Raw genomic sequence first — 24,077 nt, forward strand, 5'->3', positions numbered from 1 at the left:
TCTCCTTCTTTTCAGCTTCTCTTCGACGTTTTCTCTTCGTTGTTCTCCTTGTTCCTCCCCGTTGGTGTTTCCTTTTTCTCGGTCAAACAAAAGTTCAAGGGTTCAACTGAATTTCAACACTTACCAGAGATTTGTTAAACCATTTCAATTAACAAATACATTTAAATAGGTTCTATTTAATAAGTAAAGACAACTTGGATATTTATTTTTTGAAAAATTTCATATTTCGTTTTATTCGATTAATCGATGATTTCTTTCGCTATTACCAACTAGGGCTTATTCGAAAAGGGGTTAGACAACTTAAGGCTAAACATTTTTACAACATTTTTAAATTGATTTGTTTTGCTAAACTTTAAAATCACACACAAGTGAAACTAAAAATTACTTAACAAATAAATTAAATTAAATGTATGTAAGTCTAAAATAAATGGTAATGAAGTTAATGATGTTTGATTTTTTTCTTTTTATTGTTACAGGGATTCGTTTTCTTCCCGGATGATTGTGGAATGAACTTTTTACATTTCTGAATCGAATGCGGGTATGTAGGTCCTTTGAAATAAGCACGATTTGTGTGGAAGTGGGGGATTATATTTCTACCTATCTACATACATAAATGCCTATCTACATCTATATAGTTAACTGCTTAACTAACTAGCTATCTACATACGAACTAGGGGTCTAAATGCTTATAACTTATGGCTGGCTTGGCTTGGTTTTGTCTCCTTTTGAATAGAAGCAAATTGTGTTATATTTTGCTTTTTGATTCTTTGTTATTTTTTATCAGAGAGTCTTTGTTGGCTTTGTATTAAGTATATACAACTACATATGTGTATGTGTGTGTGTGTGTATGTATGTTTGTGGGGTGATGTGATGTGTGCGGTGCATTGTGTGAGAGGGTGCAAGTAATACTATAAGCTTATCGATCAATTACCGTTAATTTGGGGCACATCTCCTCACATTCTTGTCCCTGGATTCGATCGTTGACTGGGCTGAGGCTGGCCATGGTGGCCATGTCGGGGTGGTGGCATGCCCAAGGGTGAAATGGAAGGTGAGCGGGTGGCCAATGGCGAAAGAGAGGGCGAAAATGAAGGCGACATGGCCGAGGAGGTGCTAAAACAGCTGCCACTTGCCTCATGACCAATCGGTGAGCGTGGGAACCCACCAGACATGCTGCCGTTCATATGATGGGGTGGGGGCGGTAGTCCTCCTCTCAGGCCCCCCGGCAGATGATTTATTGCTCGCGGGGCCACATTCGTGAGAAGTGGCGGTGGAATGCTGTTACCAGTTGATAATGGAGGCGCTGATGGTGCAGTTGCAGGTGGAGGATTGTTAGGCTGGTGGACCACACTGCTTAAAGATTGTTTGCCACTTTTACCACTGAGACCGCTGTGTTCCGACATGCTGCTCGAGTCATCTTTCAGTCTTGCTATCTCGGAGAATACATGGGCCAAGGGCTGGTATTGCGGTCCCCAGTCCAAAAGGTAGTCCCAATTGTAACTGCCTGTTAGTTCTTCCTCGCTGTGGACGATAGAGCTCAGAGAACCACCGCCTCCGCCTCCGCCACCTACGACAACTGGGACTGATAGTGGTACGGGCATCTCGCTATAGCCATGCCCATGGTGTGTACCAATACTACCCGCCGTTGTAGCTGCATCATCTGCCGCACTGCTGCCTAGCTCAGAACCACCAGCACCAGTCGCCCCGCCAGATCCCACGTCGTTGAGCTTTGCATAGATGAGATTGGTGATATCCGAGCGAGTGGTAGCCGCATCTTCGTCGACAAACATATGTAGGGGCATAGAACCATTGATTGTTGAGCCACCGGCGCCGTTGCTAGCACCACTTGGATCATGATCCACAATCCCCAAACGAGCCAGATACTCTTGCGTATTCTGAACGGAGATGTCATCATCACTTACTCCACCATTAGAACGATGATTCAAGGGTCCCTCATTGATCATGCGTATCTCCTCATCTTCGCCGTCATCTTCTGCGGAACCACGACCACTGGAACCTGACTGCTCTGAACCAGACAGCTCAGATGTAGTGGCCGCTCCGGAACTGCCTCCATGTGGGCCAAAGGGTGGTATCTCATCATATTTTGGAGGTGCAAACTGTCCTGAGGCAGCACCCGCCGCTCCTGTTGTACCTCCTGTTACATTGCCACCTCCTCGTATAGGTATGGTATCAAAGGCACTGGGATCCACATAGCTATTTGAACCACCTACTGTTTGACTACTGAGATGTGGCTTGATCACATTGCGGGCTCTCCCCCGATTGCTACGCATGTGAATAAAGAGAAAAATGCCAGCAGCAGCGCAGAGAACAAGGAGAAAGGCTATCAATAGTCCAATCGTCCAGTCACCCAAGCCTCCCCCGCCAACACCGCCTCCTATGCTGCTGGCCAGATTCGTGCTGGGATGAGCTAACGGGTCGAGAGTAATTTCCACAACAGCCATGCTGGACAGCGAATTGTGCCGCCCAGATGAGGCGGAGATCACCAAACTGATATCACCTCCACCAATTTCGGCGTCTTCCAGTTTGAGTTTTCTTTTGACCAACACCGCTCCGCTGCTGCGGTTCACCTTGAAATGTTGATGCGGCGCACTTAGTTGGTAGACAACACGGCCATCTGGTCCGCTATCCGAATCTGAGGCCTGCACTTGACCGACAACAAACCCAGCAGGCAAGGCTACAGCTGCTGGTAAAACAAAACGATATGTTCGTTCCGTGAACTGTGGCTGGAATTCATCGCGCGACTCGATCTCGACACGAAGAGCTACTCGAGCAGTCTTACCGCCCATGTCGGTGGCTCGCAGTTCCAAATCGTAACGCTGACGCTGTTCATAGTCGAAAACGCCTGATGAAGTGACTACCCCGGACTGGGGATCTATGTGGAAGAGACGCCATTCATCATCGCCATCAGTATTGGATGGCGATGCAGCTAGGCTGTAGTTAAGCTGTCCGAAAGGACCACGATCCAAATCTGTAGCCTGGGCTCGGAAAATTGAGGTACCCATTGGTTCATTTTCGGCAAGAAAATGTATGTATTCCGTTAGTGGAAAGCGTGGTTCATTGTCATTCTCATCGTACAAGTCGAGATGGAAGGGTTGCAGACTGCACAGTGGTCTAGGTTGCTGACTACTATCACAGGCTCGAATAATCAGCTCATAGCTACGGGCCCCACTGTCGAAATCCAAGCGATTATTAACAAATAACACCCCAGTAACCAGATCAATGGTAAACATATGCTCATCGTTGCCCGAGGTTATATCATAGACAACCTCAGAGTTGGGTGAATTTTCCTCATCAGCGTCAAACGCCATTATTTGGGCAATGGAATACCTCAACGGAGCCAATTCGCTAATCTCGGCCTCGTATTTAGCACTGGGATCGAAAATGGGAGCGTTATCGTTGAAATCCACAACACTGATTATCACACTAATGCTTGAATTCAAATGTGAGTGGGCATAACCCATGGACAGTCGTAGCTTGTAGAGGCTGTTCCTCTCTCGATCTAAAGGTTTCACCAAAACTATGGTCTTTGACTGGATCAACTCAAAGGCGGCCTCCTCATTGCCCAAAGGATCAATCATTATGCTGCGATCATTCGACATGGCTTCCTCTTGGGTCAACTGCAGGACAACTGAACCCAAAGGAGCTGCCTCACTTATTTGAGCACGGTATTGGGTTTGCAAAAACAAAGATCTTCTTGTCCCAGTATCTCGATTAGCTTGAACTCGGACTAGTGTGGATGAACTTTGTTTCGGCTTACCACTATCTTGGGCCACAACGCGGATAAAGTAGTCACCGTTTGGAGAAGAAGGTGATAGTGATTCCGTCGTCAAACGAGACATGTTAACCGAGACCACTCCACTTGATGGATTCACATTGAAACCCATCACGGTCGGATGTATGCTATAGCTTATTTGCGATATATCATCACCATCAGCATCAGTGGCATTCACTGTAACCAATTCAACATCCATTCTTAAGCTATTATCATCCTCATCCTCCACTAAAGGCAGCTGGGCGAAGTATGCGGGAGGCTGTTGAGCCAAAAATACAGGCGCATTATCGTTCTCATTACCAACTCGTAGGGTTAACATGGTGCGAGCCTCGTGCGCTGCATCAGACGCTATGATTTCCAATTGATACTCTTGTTGCGTTTCATAGTCGAGACGTCGTTTAAGTACCAGCTTACCGCTATAGCGATCTAGAGAAAATATCCCTTGATTTTCTCTGGCTACACTGGAATCGCTGCCCAGGCGATAAGTTAATGTGGGGTGAGTGTCCACATCATTAGCCGAAATGGAAGTAATTACCGAGCCCAACTCAGTGGCTAAATAGAGATGAAATAAACAAAAATAAACCAAGAAAATGGGTTGATTGTTTGGTCTTACAAATAGTTAAACATGTTATGAATTTCTATAATCATGATCTATATATTAGGTGATGCTTACCTTCGCTAACGCTGACCAAATTATTTGGAGGAAATGTTGGCTGATTGTCATTTACATCTACAATCTGTACCCGTATTGTAGCAGTCCCTGTCATCTGTGGTACTCCCTCATCGGTGGCAATGATCTTCAATTGATAAACATCTCGAATCTCCCGATCTAGGACAATATTAGTTTTCACAATGCCGCTGAATGCAGGTTCAATGACGAATGCGTTATCATGATTCCCATCCACAATGTGATAACGGAGGCGGGCATTGGCCCCAGAATCAGCATCAAAGGCCTGTACTTGAGCCACATAGGTGCCCTTGCTGTTACCCTCCCATACAGTCGCCACAAATTGATGCTGCGAGAATTGTGGACTATTATCATTCTCATCTTCCAGCTCGACAATTAATTCCGCGTAACTGGTGAGAAAGGGTCCTGAATCCGGACTGGCACTGCGCGCCACTATAACAAGTCGGAGCTCATGGGGTTGCGAATTGGTTAGGGTAAATGACAACGCACGCTGACTGCGTGTCGTAAGTCTTCTCGCTTCATCCTCTGCCTCTTCCTGATCGACTTCTTCCGATGAATCATTAATCTCTTCATATTGCATTGAACGTCCACGGTTACCGGCTGCATTTGTTGAAGAAATGGCAAAGCCATCAAAGTCCAAAAGTGAAGGGTTAGCCACACGTAACTCTCCTGTTGTAGCATCCAGCGAGAAAATTCCATCATCATTGCCCGCGCCAAATGAGAAATTCACCTTTTGTCGTCGTCCATCGCTACGCAGAGCCACAAACTGCAAGAGTCGAGTGCCTGCAGGTGCATTTTCCTTTAACTTGATTCTATACGTGTCGTTTTGAAACCGAAGAATAGGCTGGTCTACGGGTTGATCACCCACCATTAGCTCAATCAAACCCTCTGAAAACTTTGCCGGATTACCCTTATCACGAGCCATTATTTCCAGTTGAATCAGATGTCCAGCCTCACTGGCCAGACTTTGAGTGGCACTTAATGCTCCCGTTTGGGGATTAATACGGAATTTGCCAAGCTGGTTGCCCTTGAGACTACTACTGCCAGACTTAAGACTGTATGTGATTTCGCCATTTAAATTCTCATCAAGATCGTGGGCCTGTACCTTAACCAACGTTTGCCCGGGCTGTATCAGAGATGGCACTTGAGCCATATATGGATATCGCTCAAAAACGGGCTTATTGTCGTTGACATCCAGAACGTTGATCTGAACCGGAACACGGGCGGAACGCACCTCGTAGCGTCCACCATCGGTGGCCAAGGCCATAAAACTATAGCTCGACTGTAATTCGCGATCCAGTTTTCTAAAGAAATGGAGAGAAGGAAATATGAATCAATTAGAGTTGGATGGCTTGAGGTTATCTCACAACAATCCCATTATTATTACCTCGCCACACAAACGGCTAAGCTATTGAGCGTGAGCTCAACTGAACTGAACAGAGTTGGGTGTAATTAAGTCATTTGTGATTTGTGTATAAACCAAATTCACATGGGCAGGCTAATCCAGCTAAATCATCAACTACCACTACCAACAGCAACAGGGGCATTCCCCCCTATGCCTGACACAAATAATAAACCAAAATGATTACAATCCTTGGCATGCCTAGACTAACTCTTCCACGGTCTCCACGTCTTGCATGTTCGCCAATAAAATGAATTTAGCAAATTGCAAGCCCATCCATGAGTTCGAAGTTCCGACTTCTTCAGTTGAACAGACTCATTATACCCTAAATTATACGCAAGTAGAAGCTTATTTGAGCTTAAAAAAAGTTTGTTTAAATATTCCAAGTTTCAATAAGTCGAAAGATCTGTCTAAAGGTTGAGCTAAACATAAATATTTTGCTGTTTTTCACAGAAAGAAAAAAGAGTTTCTTTTTAATTGTTCAGATAGATGATCTCACTCAATGATCTCACTCTAAGAATAGATAGAGGGAATTTTCTAGTCGGTATCGTTATGAAATATAAAGAATCGTTTTATGAATTGAATCAGTCAAAGTGAAGGCAAACGCAGAGGCAGTCTGTTCACTTATCCCCCCTTGTCACTCTCTCAGTTTCTATCTATCTGCCTTGCCAAAGGGTCAGTTGCTGTTTCGTTGTTGTTGCCGTTGTCAGAGAACCCAGACAACGTCGCCGAACAAGAGAAGTTGTCCAGTCCTAGGCCTTGTCCATCGTCAGTCACTCAGTCCAACAACAGCAGGAAAAAAAAAAAAACGAAAACTAGCATCAAAAGAAACAACAACAACCACGACAAGCAGCAGCCACATTTTTGTGCCTTTTTTGTTTTTTTGGTTTGTGTCCAAGTCCAAGACTAACAACAACATCACGAATTGTCTGTCTGTCTGCTCTACAATTCTCCTCTGTGCCCATTACCTACCTCCAACTAACTCCGCCTTTCGTCTGCTCTTCTGTGCCCTGCTCTTCATCTACTCGGCTTGGTTTCTCTGTTCTGGACTCTCCGTTTTTGTGTGCATTTCGTTTTTATTGTTTGCCGACAATCAGCGTAAGATAAAAATTGGTACATGACAGGGGATCGCGTTTGTATAAATGGCAACACTGACGCTACTGTCATTTCAAGTGCCCCCCCATAACACACCTTCCTCCTCTTTCAAATCTTTGCCCCGCCAACAAAACCAACTCTGCGGCCAACTCTGACTTACAACGCGGACTGTGGTGGAAAGCGGGGCCGGAACTGACCCTTATTTCTTCAACGGAACAAGCAATTGTTGTCATTATTGATTCTCAATAAGCATAAATTTGCACTAGAAGGTATCGCAGAACTTCCAACCTTTTGAATACCTCGTGAGACTTCCTTATTGTAAAGAGGTATCAGTCAGGATTATGGGTATCAGTTAGTTAATTGAGCTAAGAATTTAAATGGAACTATGAGAGTAATTCCATTCAGGAGGTATCTTATCGTCGTCACCTCGATTCAACGGATTGAATTGCCTTTATTCGTTTTCGATGTATGTCGTTGGTACATTTTAGTAGATGTCGTTGATGTTGCGTAGGTTGGGAAAATTATGTGTGCAGCAAAGTTCCGTCCTTGCGCAAAGATTGGTAACAGAGATAAGAAGTACTGATGTCACTTACCCAACAGTCGTGATGAGTCCACTTTTGCTGTCGATGGCGAACTGCCATTGCGTTTCATTGGCCAAGGCATAGACCAATCTGGCATTGATGCCCAGATCTGCATCGTTGGCCTTAATTCGCACAACACTTGAGCCGATTGCAGCATCCTCTGCGATGTTGGCAATGTATTTGGGTAGCTCAAAACGAGGTGCATTATCATTTTGATCCTCAACCAAAATGGTGATATTACACTGACCCTGCAAACTATTCGGTTTACCTCGATCAGAGGCCTGCACTTGTAACGTATACCGAGAATGTTGCTCTCGATCCAAGGAACGAGCACTTAATTCTCCCGTACGTGCATCTATGGAGAATTTGTTCCCCAGATTACCACCTAAAAGAAGAAAAAAGGCAAAGATAACGAAAAAAATTATTAATCGAGATTGCACGAGGCGCTTCTAAACTATTTGGACGCACCTATAATGCTATAAATTATGTCTGCATTGACTCCTTCATCCAAATCAGTGGCCACCACTGTGTGTATTACGCTGGTCTCACTATTCTCTGGTACTGAAAGTCCATAACAAGAGCCTGGTCGAAATTCCGGAGCATGATCATTGACATCACCGATTGTAATTACAACTGTGGCCACGTCAAAGTGTTGACCATTTGAAGTGGTCGATGTTTCCGTTGAGGAGCGCTGTTTCCGGATGGAGGAACTAGCTAAAGCGGTCAAACGATTAGCATCTGTTACGTAGATTGGTAATTGATACTCCGATTGCAGTTCGCGATCGAATTGTCCACGGGTGGTGATAATTCCGCGTTGCCAATCCACATGAAAGAGATCATTGGCAACACCAGCTGGTATCTCATAAGTTAGATTAGCTGTAGACAAAAAAAAAAAAATAAACATTGATAAGATTGATCCTTATGATCAACAGTGCTAAAATGGGCTATTCAATATCCTCGTACCATTATCGCTTCCGTGGGTTGGCTTGGCTGTCACTTGTAGAACAAAGCTACCACTGGGGGCATTCTCCAATATTGTTGCCCGGTATATCGCCGACAAGAAACGTGGCGGATGACTGTGGCTGCCCTTGACTAATATTTGTAGTTTGAGCGTGGACTCCAATGATTGTGGTTGACCATGATCAGCCGCCTTAATCAGCAAATTAAAACTGCCATTTTTATCCAAATCATCTACACCAGCAGACACTGGGAGGGATTTTACCAACTCTATTTCGCCCGTCTCCGAGTTGATGCGGAATCGTCCTTCGCCATTGCCACTAACTAGCGAATAACTAATTTGTCCATTGGCTCCTCTATCGGGGTCCATAGCCACCACATGTGTGACCACCTCACCGATGCGTATGGCATCGCTGACGTAGACCAGGGGACCGGGAGCCATAAACTGTGGAGGATTGTCATTGGCATCCGTAACCCTTAAACGCATTGTAACAGAGCTTTGCAGACGTTCGGTGACATTCGATGACTGATCCAGAGCTTGTACCACCAGCAAATACTCCTTAATCGACTCATAATCCAATGGTGATTGCAAGCTAAGTGATCCAGTCAAAGAATCCATTGTGAATATCTCCCCTACACTTTCGTTCGGGTAATGACGGGGGAGTAGCTCATTAAACGGTATTGTAGTTCAGCATTGTGACCGGTATCTGCGTCTGTGGCAGTGAAATTATAGATGATCGTGCCCACAGATGTTGCCTCACTAACATCGAGTTCGAGAGGATCTTGAGGCCAGTGTGGGGGATTATCATTGATATCGGCCACCTCGATCTTAACTGTTATTGAGCTACTTTGTGGGTTATTATTCGATGTCATGTCCAGTGCTCGTATCTCAAGTCGGAATTCCGCTTGCACTTCGCGATCAAGTTGGCGAGCCACTACCAAATTTCCCATTTGACGGTCAATGTCAAAGGCACCCTCAATTAGATCCTTGGTCAGAGGATTGAGAGAGTAGGTAACCCAAAGCTGATCGTCGGGTGCATCCAGACTATTGCTAGTCTCGGTGGGACTGATCGAGCCCACTACATGGCCCACGCTGGCATCTTCACGTACCTGTGGAAAAAAGGAAAAGAAAAAAAATGGCAATTATAGATTAAATATTTGCTGGCCTGGTCTTCAGACTCTACTACTCTCGTTCTTGTTCTTTGGCGTATCTTAATCTCAACAACAGTGTTGAAAATCCAATCTTAAAGCAATAATTCATACTTCAAGATTACGAAGGCAGCAAACATTTAAAAATTTTCAACCAACGAAGATCCCACCTCCCTCTTGCTTCTCTCACTTCCCCGCTTGTCCCGTCTGCACTGCTTCCCTTTATTCTACAGTTTTAAGTTCCAACTCCAAGTCCAAGGCAAATGGCATTAAAAAGAAATTATGCATTCCGACCAACTCGGCGGCGGCCCCAAAAATCACTGAAGAAAAATGCGAGTTGCAGAACGTCGAGGGGGGTTCGTGGGACGACAGTGGTGAGGAAGAGAGGTTGTCGGAACGAAGGGGAGATGTGTATGTAAGGGTCTCTGTTTGGCATAAGAATTTAATATGCAAAACCGCAAAAACCGTTCTGAGAGTAAAGGTAGAAAGAACCAAACAAAAAAACAAAACCGAAAAAAACAAGAAAGGTTTCTTGCCTCCTCCTGCTCCTACTTTTTTCCTTCACCTCCTGATCTTCTGATCCTTCTTTGTAGTGAGGAGAAAGAGACGAATGTGTGGGTCTCTTTTATATATATACATATATACAAGTATATATGCGAATATGTATAAAAACATTGCAAAATTGTTTGGGTCGCCAAAATGGAGACACAAAAATGACAGTACGAGATTTATGCCCCTCCAAAGATTACGCAGCAGAGAAAGATCTGCGCCGAGGCGAGCCTAACGATGACTACTGGACTGTAGTGGACGAAGCTGTGGTTTTTTTTTTTTTTCGGTTGCCTTTATACAATTCTACTGCTTTATGAAAATTATGCACAGAATTTCGGTTCAGCATAAATGGCGAATGATTTGTTAGGGACTTTTATGGCAGGCAGCAGTCAAAAAGCCAAACGGGAGAGTTAACCTCAAAACCACATTATCATCATTGTCGTCATCATTGTCGTCATCATCGTCATCGTCATCACCATCATCATCATCATGATCAACATCAACATCATCATCTTCATATCTTGCTTTGCTTAATTACAACAGGAAGATGGAGTAGAGAAGGAAGAGAGTAGTTGGCATGGCGCTGCAACGCCAACGCACAGAACAAAGGCCTTCCGACGACGGCGATGCAACGAAATGTGTCAATTTTAATTGTAGCCAGAGCGAAGGACGACGATGACGACGACAACGACTTGGTCTGGTCTGTTCAGGTTGGCTCTGATCTTGCCCGGACTGAAGAAGAGTGACTGTTGGAGAGGCAATTAAATGCATGTCAAAGCGTCTCACCCGACCAATGGTGGCTAGTGCGGGTAAAGGGGGATGCAGCTGGAGGCATGCAAAACATGTGCGAATCGAACGTGATAAAAATGTGTTAAGGGCTTACAAAAGCAGGAACGGTTCAGTTAAATGCCTGGGCCCCAAAAAGTTCCTAAGGCGATTAAGTTAAAGCCCAAGTTCTTCTCTCTCTGCCATATTCAGACGCACTTTGAAGTCAAATTAGCTTGCAATTTCCGTCTGACTTTATTGTCTTTTCGTTGGACTCGCATCAGTGAGTAAATTTCGTTTAAAGTGAACCAGTCCTGGTTCTTGTTACGAATTGCTTTTAATGGGGACCCTGGTCACAGTCAGTCAGGAGTGACAATTACGCGAGGGTTTCTTTGAATGCAAAGGCGACACTTCCCACGTCTCACAGTCATACAATCATAGAAGCACATCCACCGCGTAGCGTCGTGTTCTTGCCCTTTGTCACGTGATGGCTACAAATCATCTTAGTACCAGCACCGACAAACGTTCAACTCACGACTCTATTCACCGCTTTTACATTCGGTGTAAAACTGGAAGCGTCAAATAGACGAAAGACAAAAAGAAACCTCTTTCATGCATAGTGTAAGAACTTACCCTGAAGACCAGGCTAGAGCTGGTGAACGTTGGTCGATTATCGTTGAGATCCAGCACTTCTACTCTCAGCATGCGCAGGGTCTCCTTCGGCGGTTGACCGCTATCAGTTGCCGCCACTCCTAGACGATAGATGCTGCGCTCCTCATGATCAAGCACCGTGCGAGTGCGTATCACACCAGTTTGGGGATCAATGCTAAACAGGCCATGCCCGTCCGAGTCACGACCCTTAACAATTGAATAGGTGATGGATGCATTTTGGCCAGAGTCCCGATCAATGGCGCGAATGCGCACTACTTCAGTGCCAGGAGGTTGTTCCTCTCGCACACTTACAACATCCTCCTGAGGATCAGCTATTTCCGGGGCATTGTCATTAACATCCGTGACGTGGATGCGAACGGGTACGCGTGCTGATCGCTGCGGCGAGCCCTGATCACGAGCCTCAACCAAGAGATCATAAAGTTCGCGTTGTTCTCGATCCAGAGGCTCCTTGGTGGTGATCTCGCCTGAAAAAGAACAAGAGAGATCAAACTATTGTTTACTTGCCAACTTGAAAATGGGTCGCCACAACTCTGATTATTCGTTGTGGTGTGGAACCAGTTTGCCAGGATTAGTTGCACGCGATTTCCATATTTAATGGTGCTGGCTGGCGCTGGGGAGACACGCACACAGCCCACAGCAGAGAGCATACACAGTGGCCGGTTGAATGTCAACCCAATGATATTCCCATTGACGGATGAGCTGACAGCGTTAAAACTGTTGTTGCTCAAACACTAATGGCCAAGATCCAGCTCCAGCTCCAGCATCAGCATCACCTTGCAGCTCTCCTCAATAGAGTAGATGGCCAAGAGATTGCATTTTTATCTTGTCGACTGCGGAACAGGTTTGTGCTCTGTCCGTCTCAATGGCTGCTATTTGATCTATGGGCGACAGGCAAGTGCTAGAGTGCTAGAGCGGGAGTTGAAACTTGGCCCGTAATGAATGACCGTGGGTCATGAGCTAGTGCTTGGTGGCTGGCGGCTAGTGCCTAGTGTCTTCTGACTTGACATTCAAGTGAGTTGTTTCAGCTACCTACCTGTAATGGGTTGAATCTGGAAGCTCGAGTTTTGGGGCATTAGGCTATATCTGATAGCTGCATTATCTCCCAAATCCAAATCGCTGGCCTGTACAATGCCCACTTTTGAGCCACGTCGCATGTTCTCCTCTATGCGGAACTCATAGTTTGATCGTTGAAATTTTGGATCATTATCGTTTGCATCTAGAACACGAATAACTATTCGTGTCTTGGCCTGGGCAGCTGGTGTCCCGTTATCTGTAGCCATCACCGTCAGTTGATAGCGATCACGTTGCTCTCGATCAAGGGGTGAACGCAAATAAAGCCAACCGGAATTGGGAAATACGCCAAAATGCTGTGATATATCCGACATGGCATGGGAATTGGAAATACTGACATTATCCATTCCAGCATCCACAATGCGATAGGTCAGACGGGCATTGTTACCCGTGTCCCGATCGGTGGCGTTCACTTGAATAATCTGTATCAGAAGAGAAAAAGAGGCAAGACAAGAGAAGTTAGCTGGCAGTCGACCATCAATCATTTCTCTAGAGGCATCCCTAGAACTAACTGCAACTAGTTTTGAGTCTTGGCATCGATGCCAAAGATACCAGCAGCGATTTCTTGATAAAAACTAGTTTAGTTCAGGCAGCTTCAGAGCACAAAGAGGGAGCGGCAGCAACAGGAGCCATTTGGACTCATAGATCTTGCTCTCTGTCTCTCCCTTTGTCCTCCCGCTTCATCTGGGTGTTGAGATATTTTCAACAAGATATAGCGCCTGCTGCCTGACAAAAGCGTGACTTTTAGTGGCTGTTAATCAAATTTATGTTGTGCATTTAGTTTGCATTAAACAAAATTTATTTTTATTCTTTATACAACAAACTAACGAGGAAGAATGCTCTTTGAACAGGCTAGATTTATCTAGTTTATGATTAAACAAATGCATTTAGTTTACCTGAGTATTGACGGGTCGAGCTTCGGATATATTAACTGCATATTCATCTCTTTCAAATAAGGGTGGGTTATCATTAACATCTTGTACGTCCACCAGAATGGTTAGATTCGATGACAGTGAAGGTATTCCAGCATCCCTGGCGGTCACAATTAACGTATGCCTCTGCGACACTTCGTAATCCAAGTGCTGGGATAGGACCAAATGCCCGGAACTTGAGTCGATGGCAAAGAGATTCAAGGACTTTTTACTCAAACTGGACAAACTGTAGGTGACCTGACCGCTTTTCCCAGAGTCCTTGTCTTTAGCATGAGCGGCATACAGAGGCGTGCCAAGCTCAGCATTCTCGGGCACTGAAATGCGCACCGATGTTGTTTCGAATTCGGGAGCATTATCATTCACATCCTCTACTTCGATTTTGACCTGAGTGTGGCCATAGACAGGAGGATCACCTGAACTGGTAGCCTGGATGTTAAGCAACACCTGTGCTTTGGCCTCATGATCCAATGTATGGGCAATTCTTATATTGCCCGAAGAAGATTCAATGCTGAAATAACCATCAGGATCACCAGAGTAAATGGAATACCTAATGCCGCCGCGTTGAGCTGAAAGTACAAAGGCAAAAGAAGGAGAAACAATAAGAAGAGAGAACAAAGAGAAGTTCAGAGATGGTTGGGATTTGGATTGACACAAGACGACGGCGACAGCGATGGCGATGACGATGACGATGAGAACGGCGATGAGGATGAAAGGAAGTGCACAGCGAAAGCAGCAAATTAAAGCGCAAACTGATTTTGCATAGCCCCTCAAAGAGTCCAAGTTCATCGTGTTGAGGGTTGATGGGTGCAGATTTCTGCCGAAATTTGCGTTTGAAGTGCTTTTTGTGTTGTTGCCTTCGTTTTGGTCTGTCTTTTCTTTCGATCGCTCGTTCTTTCTGTGGTTGCATGTCGGGTCCAACAAATGTTATTTTAATTTCTACTCTTTGCTTTTCTTTATTCACTCATTCTCTCTCTTTCCCTCTCTCTCTCTCCTTTCGAAGTCCTCCTTCATCATCCTCACGACCATCGTCATCATCATCCACATGATCCTCATATGCGCATATTTTGTGTGCTTTCCAGCTCACTGAACTACTAATGAATGCCTCTTCTTTTTTTTTACTACTTACCCGAATCGCTGCTTGAGGCCACAACCGATCCCACCACAGTGCCCATTGGTTTATCCTCTTTAACCTGATAGTTGTAGCGCTGCTTCTCAAAGATGGGTGGACGTTGCTGGGCATCAATGATGCTAAGAAAAACCATTGCATCGGAACTGGTACGCAGCCCACCGCCGTCCGTGGCGGATATATTGAGCATATGTTTGGGCTGTTGTCTCACTGACAGCATTTCCGGACGGGCAACAAATATCTCACCCGTAGACCGTTCAATTCGAAAAATACCCGCTTCGTTACCGTTAACAATGCGATAGGAAACTTGGCCAAAGTCACCGCTATCCGGATCAGTGGCCACCACGGCAACAATCGGAGTATTCGAGTTTGTCTGGCCTTGACTTGATTGGGATTGGAATTCCTTTAAAGAGACATTGTACTCCCTAGGATAGAAGACGGGACGATTATCATTGATGTCGGTCAATTGCATCTTGATCATGGCTGTGGTGCTTAAGCCACCACGATCGGTGGCCAACACTGGAAACTCATAGCTGCTGCGTTGTTCATAATCCAATTCACCAGCGATGCAAATTTCTCCCGAAGCTGAACGCACTTCGAACTCGGTCAGATGCTTAAAACCTTCGCCCAATGTATAGTTGACCATGGCATTGACTCCGCAATCCGGATCGCTGGCCGAAACCTGCAAAAAAGGAAAGAGATATAGAGAGAGAATGAGTAAGATGCAGGAACAATTACAAATGAAGTTGTCAGAAATTTTAATTTGATTTACAGGCAGTGGCCCCCGAGGGGCTTATCTCAGGGTTTAATTTGACCAATTTGTTATGCTCTTGCCCCCGGGCGAAAACTAAAGACACAAAAAAAAAAAACTCAGACTGAAGCTGCGGTTGCGCATATCAGGGAAATGTCAACTTTAATTTTGGACACCCGCACCGAGAGTTGAGCTGCTGGTCATGATTCATACTTACAGAAACGGGAGCAATAACCTCAGCTATTCCTCTCCTACTCCTTAAATTTCATTTGCCTGCCAATTAACCGAGTATTTGCATTTGGGAACTGAGAACAACGTTGAATATCGGCAATTAAAACTGTCATTATTTCACTCTAAATCCAAGGCGACTACCTCAAAGACCCTTCCTAAACCCGACCAGACTTCCCACCGACCATCTGTCCGACCATCTTCCCTTCGCTTCCGTTCCAGACTGATATGCATTTAAAGCAAAACGTGTCCGAATCGTTACTCACGTTGAATTTTCTTGCGCTAATTACACTTTTTGTATGGCATTCAGCATGAAAGAGGAGGAAGATCTGCTTAGATTGTGGCATAGCAGCAAAGACTAAAGACTTTCATTAAGCTTAGTTGGCAGAAGTTTTGTAAACCCGTTTAACCCAAGTGAAATTGTCGCCAGAGTGTCGGTCGAAGACTGGCAGGGCATGAACGGCTGAAGGGCTATGACCAGAAGACAGCCAACTTTATCTGTCAGCAACACATCGGGAAGAGAGTTGAGTTGATCCTCGTTGTCGTTGTCGTTGCGAAAGGCTCCTATTTGGGGTTAATGAATGCACGCCTACACGGATTATGACCAGAGAATGGCAATGGCAATGGCAATGAGAATGGCGAATAAGAATCATATCGAAAGGCAATGACCACTGCCAGTAGCTTTTGTTCTGTGGCTTAATACAATTTTGAGTTATGTGTGTCAATAGATTTGCTTTGGATATAGGGGCTTGGCGTTTGAGGCTTTTGGGGTTCAAATTAAGAAACTGGAAAAACCACAAACATGGGAAAGCTGGTGGCCCCTTCACCTTGGCTGTGGTTTCAATGCAAGCAAAGAAATGTGTAAATTGGTGTCAGTCCTTAAAACAATTTTAATTGTTAACTCTTGGCTGTGTTGGAATGCTCTTTTAAGCTTCAGACTCCGTGTTCGGATGAGAGTTTTATGCATCTCTTTGCCGCACGCAATTCTCACAATTTTATCACTACTTTTGGTTTTCTTTTGTTTTTTGGGGGAGAACATAAAACCTAGCACAAGAAGACCAAGTTGCAGCAGCTTTCGATGACCAATTATGGCCTAACAAGGCCTCAACTCCATTTCCAACTGTGGCTACTGCCGATTCTGTTGCTGTTGATGTATGCAAATAAGCTGTCAAAAGTAATTTCATTCAATTACCTTTTTTATCGTACACACACATATGTATACGGACAGAGAGAGAGAAAGGATAGTGAAAAGAGATGGAAACTGTGCCAGAATAATACTTATGGATCGCCACTTCATCTTAATTCTCCAGCTCAAGCGGATGCTTTTGTGGTTTGTGTGTCTTTTGAGTTTGATTAACACTTGAAAGTATTTTAAATTCCAATTCACATACACTCTCTTCCTCTCTTTCTTTTTGGCTCTCTCCGTCCTCCTTGCTAATATGAGTTGGCCAAAATGCCACGTCGTTGTTGTGTGGATTAGCTTGAAGTTTTTGATAAGAGACAACCAGAGGCATAGAGCCACGGTAACAGTAACAGCCTCCTAAAAATCCGGCTCACTCTATTCCCTCCACCCTCCAAAACCACACCAGAGTTTACTTCAATCTTTTAGAGAGAGGTTGCGTCGCAGCGTGCGGCTTGCATATTTTTTATGCAATTTCCGGCAGATGTGGATGATTTACCTGCCTGGGCACAAGAGCCTGAGAGGTGGCTAGCCAAAATGGCTATGCTTATGCCTGACCAGGCCATTGCCTCAGTGGTGGCGGTGCCAGTGCCGGTGCCTGATGAGAAATAGCTACGTGCTGAGAAGAGTGAGGGAGCACAGCCATACAGACGTCAGACCTATGTATGACTTGGGCAAGGTGCCTTTTGTTTTCTAGAAGAAAACTACTACTACTACTGACTGTCCCCTTGGCTGGCCTATCTGTTGTCTCTGCTAGGCGGTAACCCAATGCCACTGCCAATGTCTTAAAATGTTAAAGAAAGTGTTTTCGGCCATATCTAGCAAAATGTGGGGGCGTATGCAGAAAGCGTGAAAACATTCAGCATGTTGTGTTTGTGGTTTGTTTGGTTTTTGCTTTGCCTTCCTCAATCAATCGGTATCAAATTATATAGACTTTAATTTCTCCACCTTTTACACAATGTGTGTATATATACAAATATATGTTTCTTTCATGGCCTTAATATCACATACATATTTACTATGGACATGTATGAAGAAAGAGAGAGAACTGATTTACGAGTTGACGCATTATCAGACTGTCTTCAATATTTATGGCAAATATATACTCTTTCAACTAAATGAAAGCATAGACAGATTAAGAAGACGTTTGCAACATTTTTTCATCAGGCTTTTTAAATAATTTTGTCACCAGAGAATGGGAATGAGAATCTCTGGCAGTACTTGACTTTTTTGAAGGGTTTATTTGTTTATTTTTACTAATAAAATGAGATAGAAATGTAGGGAATAGAGTCTTCGACATGACTGTTTATTAATTTTTCATTTAGTTCTTCTCTTATTTAATATATAAATTCTTCGGCATCCTTTTTGGTTTTGACCAGAAGAAGATTTATATGTGAGCAGATGTGAAATGAGTGTAGTTGAGTTAAGTTGAGTTGGGGCAACTATTTGCTGAACCACCACCTGAACCTGAACCACATCATGAACAACGAAAAGCAATTCTAACAGTTGTTGTTGTTGTTGCTCTACTGCTGTGTCGTGTTATTAAGAATTTTTCTTTTAATTTTCCGGTATAGATTTCTGAGTTGTCTCTTTCATACATTCGGTTTGTTCGGTTTGGATATGTTCCACTCCGCTTTGTCGTTTTACTACTTCCTCTCGCTCTTGCTCGTGGCTTTGGTTTTGGTTATGGTTATGGTGTTGGTCCATGGTCTTGGTCTTGGTGTTGGTCTATTCCCATCGCTGCTCGTCTGTTGGATTGTTGCTGGCTGGCTTTTGGCATCATCAAAATGCATCTAACAAGGTTGTTAGGTGTTAAATAAGTGTGCCTTAAAAATTTATCTTGTACATTTTCCTCGCCATTTGATTTATGTTTGAGGCAAGAGAAGACGCAACAGTTGGCAAAAAGTTGAGGGAATGGCAAACTGTTTCTCTGCAGCTGGCAGGAAACTTTTGCTTTCGCCATCAACCAATACCAACAACCACAACAAGAAAACCAACAACCAAAAAAAAAAAATGAAAAGGAGACATGGAGCATCTATTGATAAATCAAAAGCGAAAAAAAAACAAAGTAAATACCAAATACATGCGTGAGGGAAGAGGGTGAGTGATAGAGAGCGAGAGAGAGAGAGAGAGAGAGATGGTATGAGGGAGGAAGAGATTTGCATTAGGCCTCTAGTCATTGGACTTGACTTTAACCAAATGGCCAAAAACATGCAACAAACAACAAAAATTCCCGCGCATAAATTGCCAAGCACCGATTTGGCGATACCGTGCAATAAAAGCAGGAATAGAAACTTGTCCCTAACGACTAAGCCGTCTAGACTTTATAGCTAATTAGTAAATCTTTTAATCGTATAATCAAATAAATTTATAAGACTATCTCTAACAGATCCAAATCGGTGAGCCATAAACCTGCACATATCCTTAGATTAGACGCAATGCGAGTATGGGATAGTACATATATTTGTTATATGACTTCGGCGAATATATTCTTTATGGCATCGTAAAGGCAATCCTAATATGCCCCCCACCCTCCACATAAGCCCATGAGTACAGGGTATAAAAAGCAACAAGTAAGCTCACTCAATACTCAGCGGTTAAATTGTAAAAAAAAGGCTAAAGTCGGTGGTAGGGGCAGCGAAGAGTGAGAGGGGAAGAAGGAGTGTTTGGGGCAGGGGGCACTAGTCAACCTCTGCGAATGCGTTTCTTGTGTTTTGCCTTTTTGTTTTTTACTTGCAGCTGCTTCATTCTCCTAAGCAACTCCGTCGGCCGTCTCCTTCTCTACCCCTCTTTTTCGGCCACGATGATGGATCGTTCGTTACATAAACTCTTGCCAAGTTGGAGGTGAGGAATATTGTTAAAGTTCCTCATGAACTTGGTGGCAGTGGCCATCACCAGCAGTCCTTCATTCAAATAGCCGTGCTAATCAAACGTGGCCATTTCGCTGTGGCTCGTATTTAAACTGCAGTTCCTTCATTTTCCTAATTAAGTTGGATAAGGTACACGCTCCAATGCCTAACGAGTCCAACACCTACCACTCCACTCCCTTCTTGTCCTTAGCCCAATTTGACTTTTCTTTATTCTTGGTTCCCTATTCTTCAACCCACGCTAGTTTGCGAGTGAAATCAAAAGCGACAGGAAGTCCATGAGGGCCTACTATGCACCTACTACCGCATTATGGAATTGGAATTGTCGTCTGGCACAGATGCGGGCAATAAAACATTCTAATTGGCTCTGGAGTTGCTGAAGACCCTCAACAGGCAACATAAACCGGATATCTTTGGGTTGATTTTCAGACACATTCTATATTAGAATATCTAACATTTATTCAACATTTCCTTTAAATCACACCGTGATACATCACTTTTTACATGGGTCAGTGGATAAAAACCACTAAATTTATACTTTCATTTCATTTTGATCTTTGTATTTTGAAATTTCCGACAAGTAGCTGAGTATGCTTTTTCTCACCAAGTGTTGTTTATCGAAGCAATTTTCCTGTTAGTTTTTAATAAAGCATTTTAATAGATGGCTTTTCTGTGTGACTTTCCCCAAAGTCACACCAAAAGTGAGTTAGTGTAGGAAATTGTCAATGAGTTTGACCATAAAATGGTCAACTGGTTGGGCTGTCTGCTGGGGCTGTCCAGCCGCCGATTGCCGCCATCTCCGTTTTGGCATAAAACTGGAGCAGCTCCAGCGCCCGTTGGCGATGGCGATGGCCTAGTGGTCGCAGGCCACACACAACGAGTTTTGGCACAGAAAATGAAGTGCTGTGCGAGCCCCGTCAACTTTTAGCTTAAAAGCCTGGCGATAAGAATCTAGTTAGGCCCTTCCTTGGCACAGAGTCGCGATTCAACTGGGTAGACCGAATCTCCTCGCATACGAAATTCGATTTTGTACGCCCACGACATCGCGACTCGATCTCTTCTTGTTTGTTTCTCTCTAGGCCAATAACACAATCACAATTGCAGGCAGAGTCCGTTCTTGGCAAACAGTTTTGCATAAATTCTTTAGGCTAAGAACTCCTCCAACTTGGGCAAATTGAAAATGTGAAGAAGAGTGCATAAATTTTTCAATACCAAGATTTGTGTAAATATTTACGCAATGAATAACGAAAAAGAAATGAGAAATGTAAAAACCTACTCAGCTTTTGCAATTTGCTTCCGGAAATGCATGGAAATTATGCATAAATTAAATTACATACTAGTCCGAGATGTTCGGGGCTTAAAACTGGTTGATATATCAATAAATTAGGCAGCGTTTTTGGTTAGTTTTATTTGATTTGATTTGATTTTAGTTTTGTCACCGTATTCGGTTGGTCACTTTCGATTTTAGTTTGCCGGCTCTGGAGTTGGGAGTACATTAAGTGGACAACTTTCTGGTTTGGACCTTGTCTCTCTGGCTGTCTAACGGTACCAGACACATTTGCAGTCGTGTATTTATGTCCATACAAACAGTTCACAGTGGGTAAACCCAAAAGTTTGAAAGTTTAAAGAGCTATATTATTTGAAATTTAATATGTTTTATGTGTATGCACCAGAGAGTTGCTAAATATCTTAAATTATTATATTATTTGTCGGCTATTGTATAAAACGTCTGTTAAGAAGAGACATTTTATTGATAACAATGGAATCTTATTGGTTAGATTTGTATAAAGCTAAAGATATTACCACAAATAATAAAAATGTTCATGTATACCCAGAAAACGGTAGACGGGGCGTTTTCTTTGAAGTAATGACAGGAAACTCTGAAGTACGCTAACAGTTTGGTGATCCGAAGGACCCTTAGGATCCCCTTAGTTGTTCTGTAATACGCATTTAGCCAACAAACAGACTATCCATATATACATATGTATCGATATGGCGTTCGACTCAATCACAGGTCGAATGAATTCATCTTCTAAATTTACTACTAAATTTAACCATCCACTGGTATAGACACTCGTATATATCGTCATATATATAGAAGCTTATATATTCATTTTTGTACACTGTAACTTTGGAGGTCTATGAGAAGTTGACCCCTTTTTTTTCAAGGATTCATAGATTTGAAATTGAGCTGATGAATTTATTGTCAACTGGATCAACTATGACCCATTCTAGCGCATATTTTCCCGTGAATTCATTGTTCCCCCTACGTGATCCTAACACGTACATATATAATATATACAATATATGTATGTTTGAGTCCAATAAGTTAATCAAAAGTTCATTGCAATTGCATTCGTTGTTTTCGGTTTGTGTTTTGCGTAATTTAAAGCAATTCCTGTTAGAGGCAAGGCGCGACGCACCCACATGCCCCCGCTGAGCTAAGACACTAAAGACAGTGGAGCCAAAAGCCTTATAAATCAAATTGGTAACTGGCCACTTGGTTGAGCTACAAGGTGGTGGAACCTATATATACACACACATATGTGTGTGTGTGTGTGTGTGTGTGTGGAACGCAAATGCTTGCCCCACTCTTTAAAGGAGAGTGGACAATTTATGCGATTTTAAATATCAATTTTTGTAGATTTAGTTGTTTTGCTTTTGGTTTTCACCTGCAGCAGGTGGATTACTTTTTGGGAGGCAAATTAATTATGAGTATGTGTTGTGGAAAATTGAATTTCCTTCGCCTCGAAGTGGTTTTCAATGTATGTGCACAGTTTTGTGAAATATTTTTAGCCATTAGGCAGCTCAGTTTTCAGTTTTTACAATTTTCGTATTTTTCTTTTCATTTTTTTCGAATTTTTCACTTAAAAGCATTATGCAAACTCTGCAATTAAGTTGCCAGTTGTGCCCAGTTCCCAATTCCCTCTACTCTAAAGGAGATTTCAGTGGTTGGGTGATTTATGTTTATTGCCGCAGTGGTTGCTGTGGCTCTTGCTGCTGTTTTGGGGCGGTGGGCGATTCTGTCAGGCTCCGCGAGGGGCGTGTGTTAATTATGCGCTAACAATGACAAATGCTGTCGGAGTTCAGTTAATCAGCCTGCCGCCAGCTACCTTCAGTCTCTTCGTCAAGGAGTTCAATAAACTTGTAGAGTGCCCACTGTCCAGACGGGCAGCAGTCAGTCGAATAGGAAACCACAAAAGCCGCAAATATCAATTTGATTCCCAGACATCGATGATGGGAGAGCTCTTCGAAAGATGAAGAGAGAGAGATGCCATGTAATCAAAATCATTCTTCAACCACAAAAATACCATAAAACAAATGGGAAATTGCAATCATAATGAATATGTAAGACTAGAATCCCAGACAGATACCATTCGGCTGACCGCAAGACAAGTCGTCTCATCGCACAATATCTCACTTTCACTTGGCCAGGAAAAAGATGGCTTTTCCATGCTTCTCAACCATGTTGCTGGCGGGTATAAATTGTTTTTTGGGCCTCAGATTAATGCAAATAGGCATCACCTGCTGCTGTTGCGTTGGTTGTGCAGTCTACCAGCCCACTCAAAATCTACACTCAAGACCAAACAAAGCACTGAAAATTTTGGTTTTGATTAGAAATATTAAAGCGAAATTTCAAGTTCTCTGACAAATTTCAAACAAATTCACATTACTTATTGTGTAAGTTCTAGATTTATAAATCTTAAGCGATTTGAGGGCAATTTTCTGGGTTCAAGAATGGCAAATTAGTTTCTTTTTCTATAAATATGTTTCAGGAACTACCCAATTCTTGGTTATGGAATCTCATTTATATTTGATTCCCCGTAAGAAAGTTTGACAATTTCTGAGCCATTATATTAAAGTTTCTTATTGTAATAACTACCTAGTTACCTACTAAGAAAATCTCCAATCTAATGGATCTATTAGAAATCAGGGATTCTATTGTTTTGAAAAGTTATGAATGACTTGTCCTTATTTTATGCCCAATCCATGCCCAAAGTTTAAAAATATTCTCTTGGCCGAATTTTGTCGAGTGTATCGATGCCCAAGCTCCGATTGTCTGTCCGTTTGTATGCGATCTGTGCGAACATGGAACCTAAAAATATGAATTTTCTCAGTTGTTTTTTTTTCGGTTGGTCTCGACCATTTCGGTCGTTCCGTTAGCTACAAACGAGTTACAAACACCTGTCATTACTCTAGCAAATGGCGGTGGTGCTCGGCAGTGCAGTTCACGGTGTTGCATAAGCCTTTCCTACGCTTCGACTTGTTTATGA

At 43.4% G+C, this 24,077-nt stretch overlaps 1 protein-coding gene across 1 annotated transcript in view; it reads right to left on the reverse strand.

The window, feature by feature from the left end:
* Window positions 1-201: 201 nt before the first annotated feature.
* Window positions 202-24,077, reverse strand: part of ds (dachsous cadherin-related 1) — a 57,298-nt gene continuing 33,422 nt past the window's right edge. Inside the window, 10 exon segments of the mRNA XM_068285607.1 lie at window positions 202-4,342; window positions 4,464-5,782; window positions 7,569-7,941; window positions 8,025-8,432; window positions 8,520-9,161; window positions 9,164-9,623; window positions 11,610-12,112; window positions 12,682-13,141; window positions 13,616-14,217; window positions 14,778-15,459. Coding sequence (XP_068141708.1) covers window positions 954-4,342; window positions 4,464-5,782; window positions 7,569-7,941; window positions 8,025-8,432; window positions 8,520-9,161; window positions 9,164-9,623; window positions 11,610-12,112; window positions 12,682-13,141; window positions 13,616-14,217; window positions 14,778-15,459 — 8,838 coding nt within the window. The 3' untranslated portion in view covers window positions 202-953.

Source organism: Drosophila tropicalis, unplaced genomic scaffold (genome assembly GCF_018151085.1).
Source record: "Drosophila tropicalis isolate 14030-0801.00 unplaced genomic scaffold, ASM1815108v1 contig_413, whole genome shotgun sequence".
Taxonomy (NCBI): Eukaryota; Metazoa; Arthropoda; class Insecta; order Diptera; family Drosophilidae; genus Drosophila; species Drosophila tropicalis.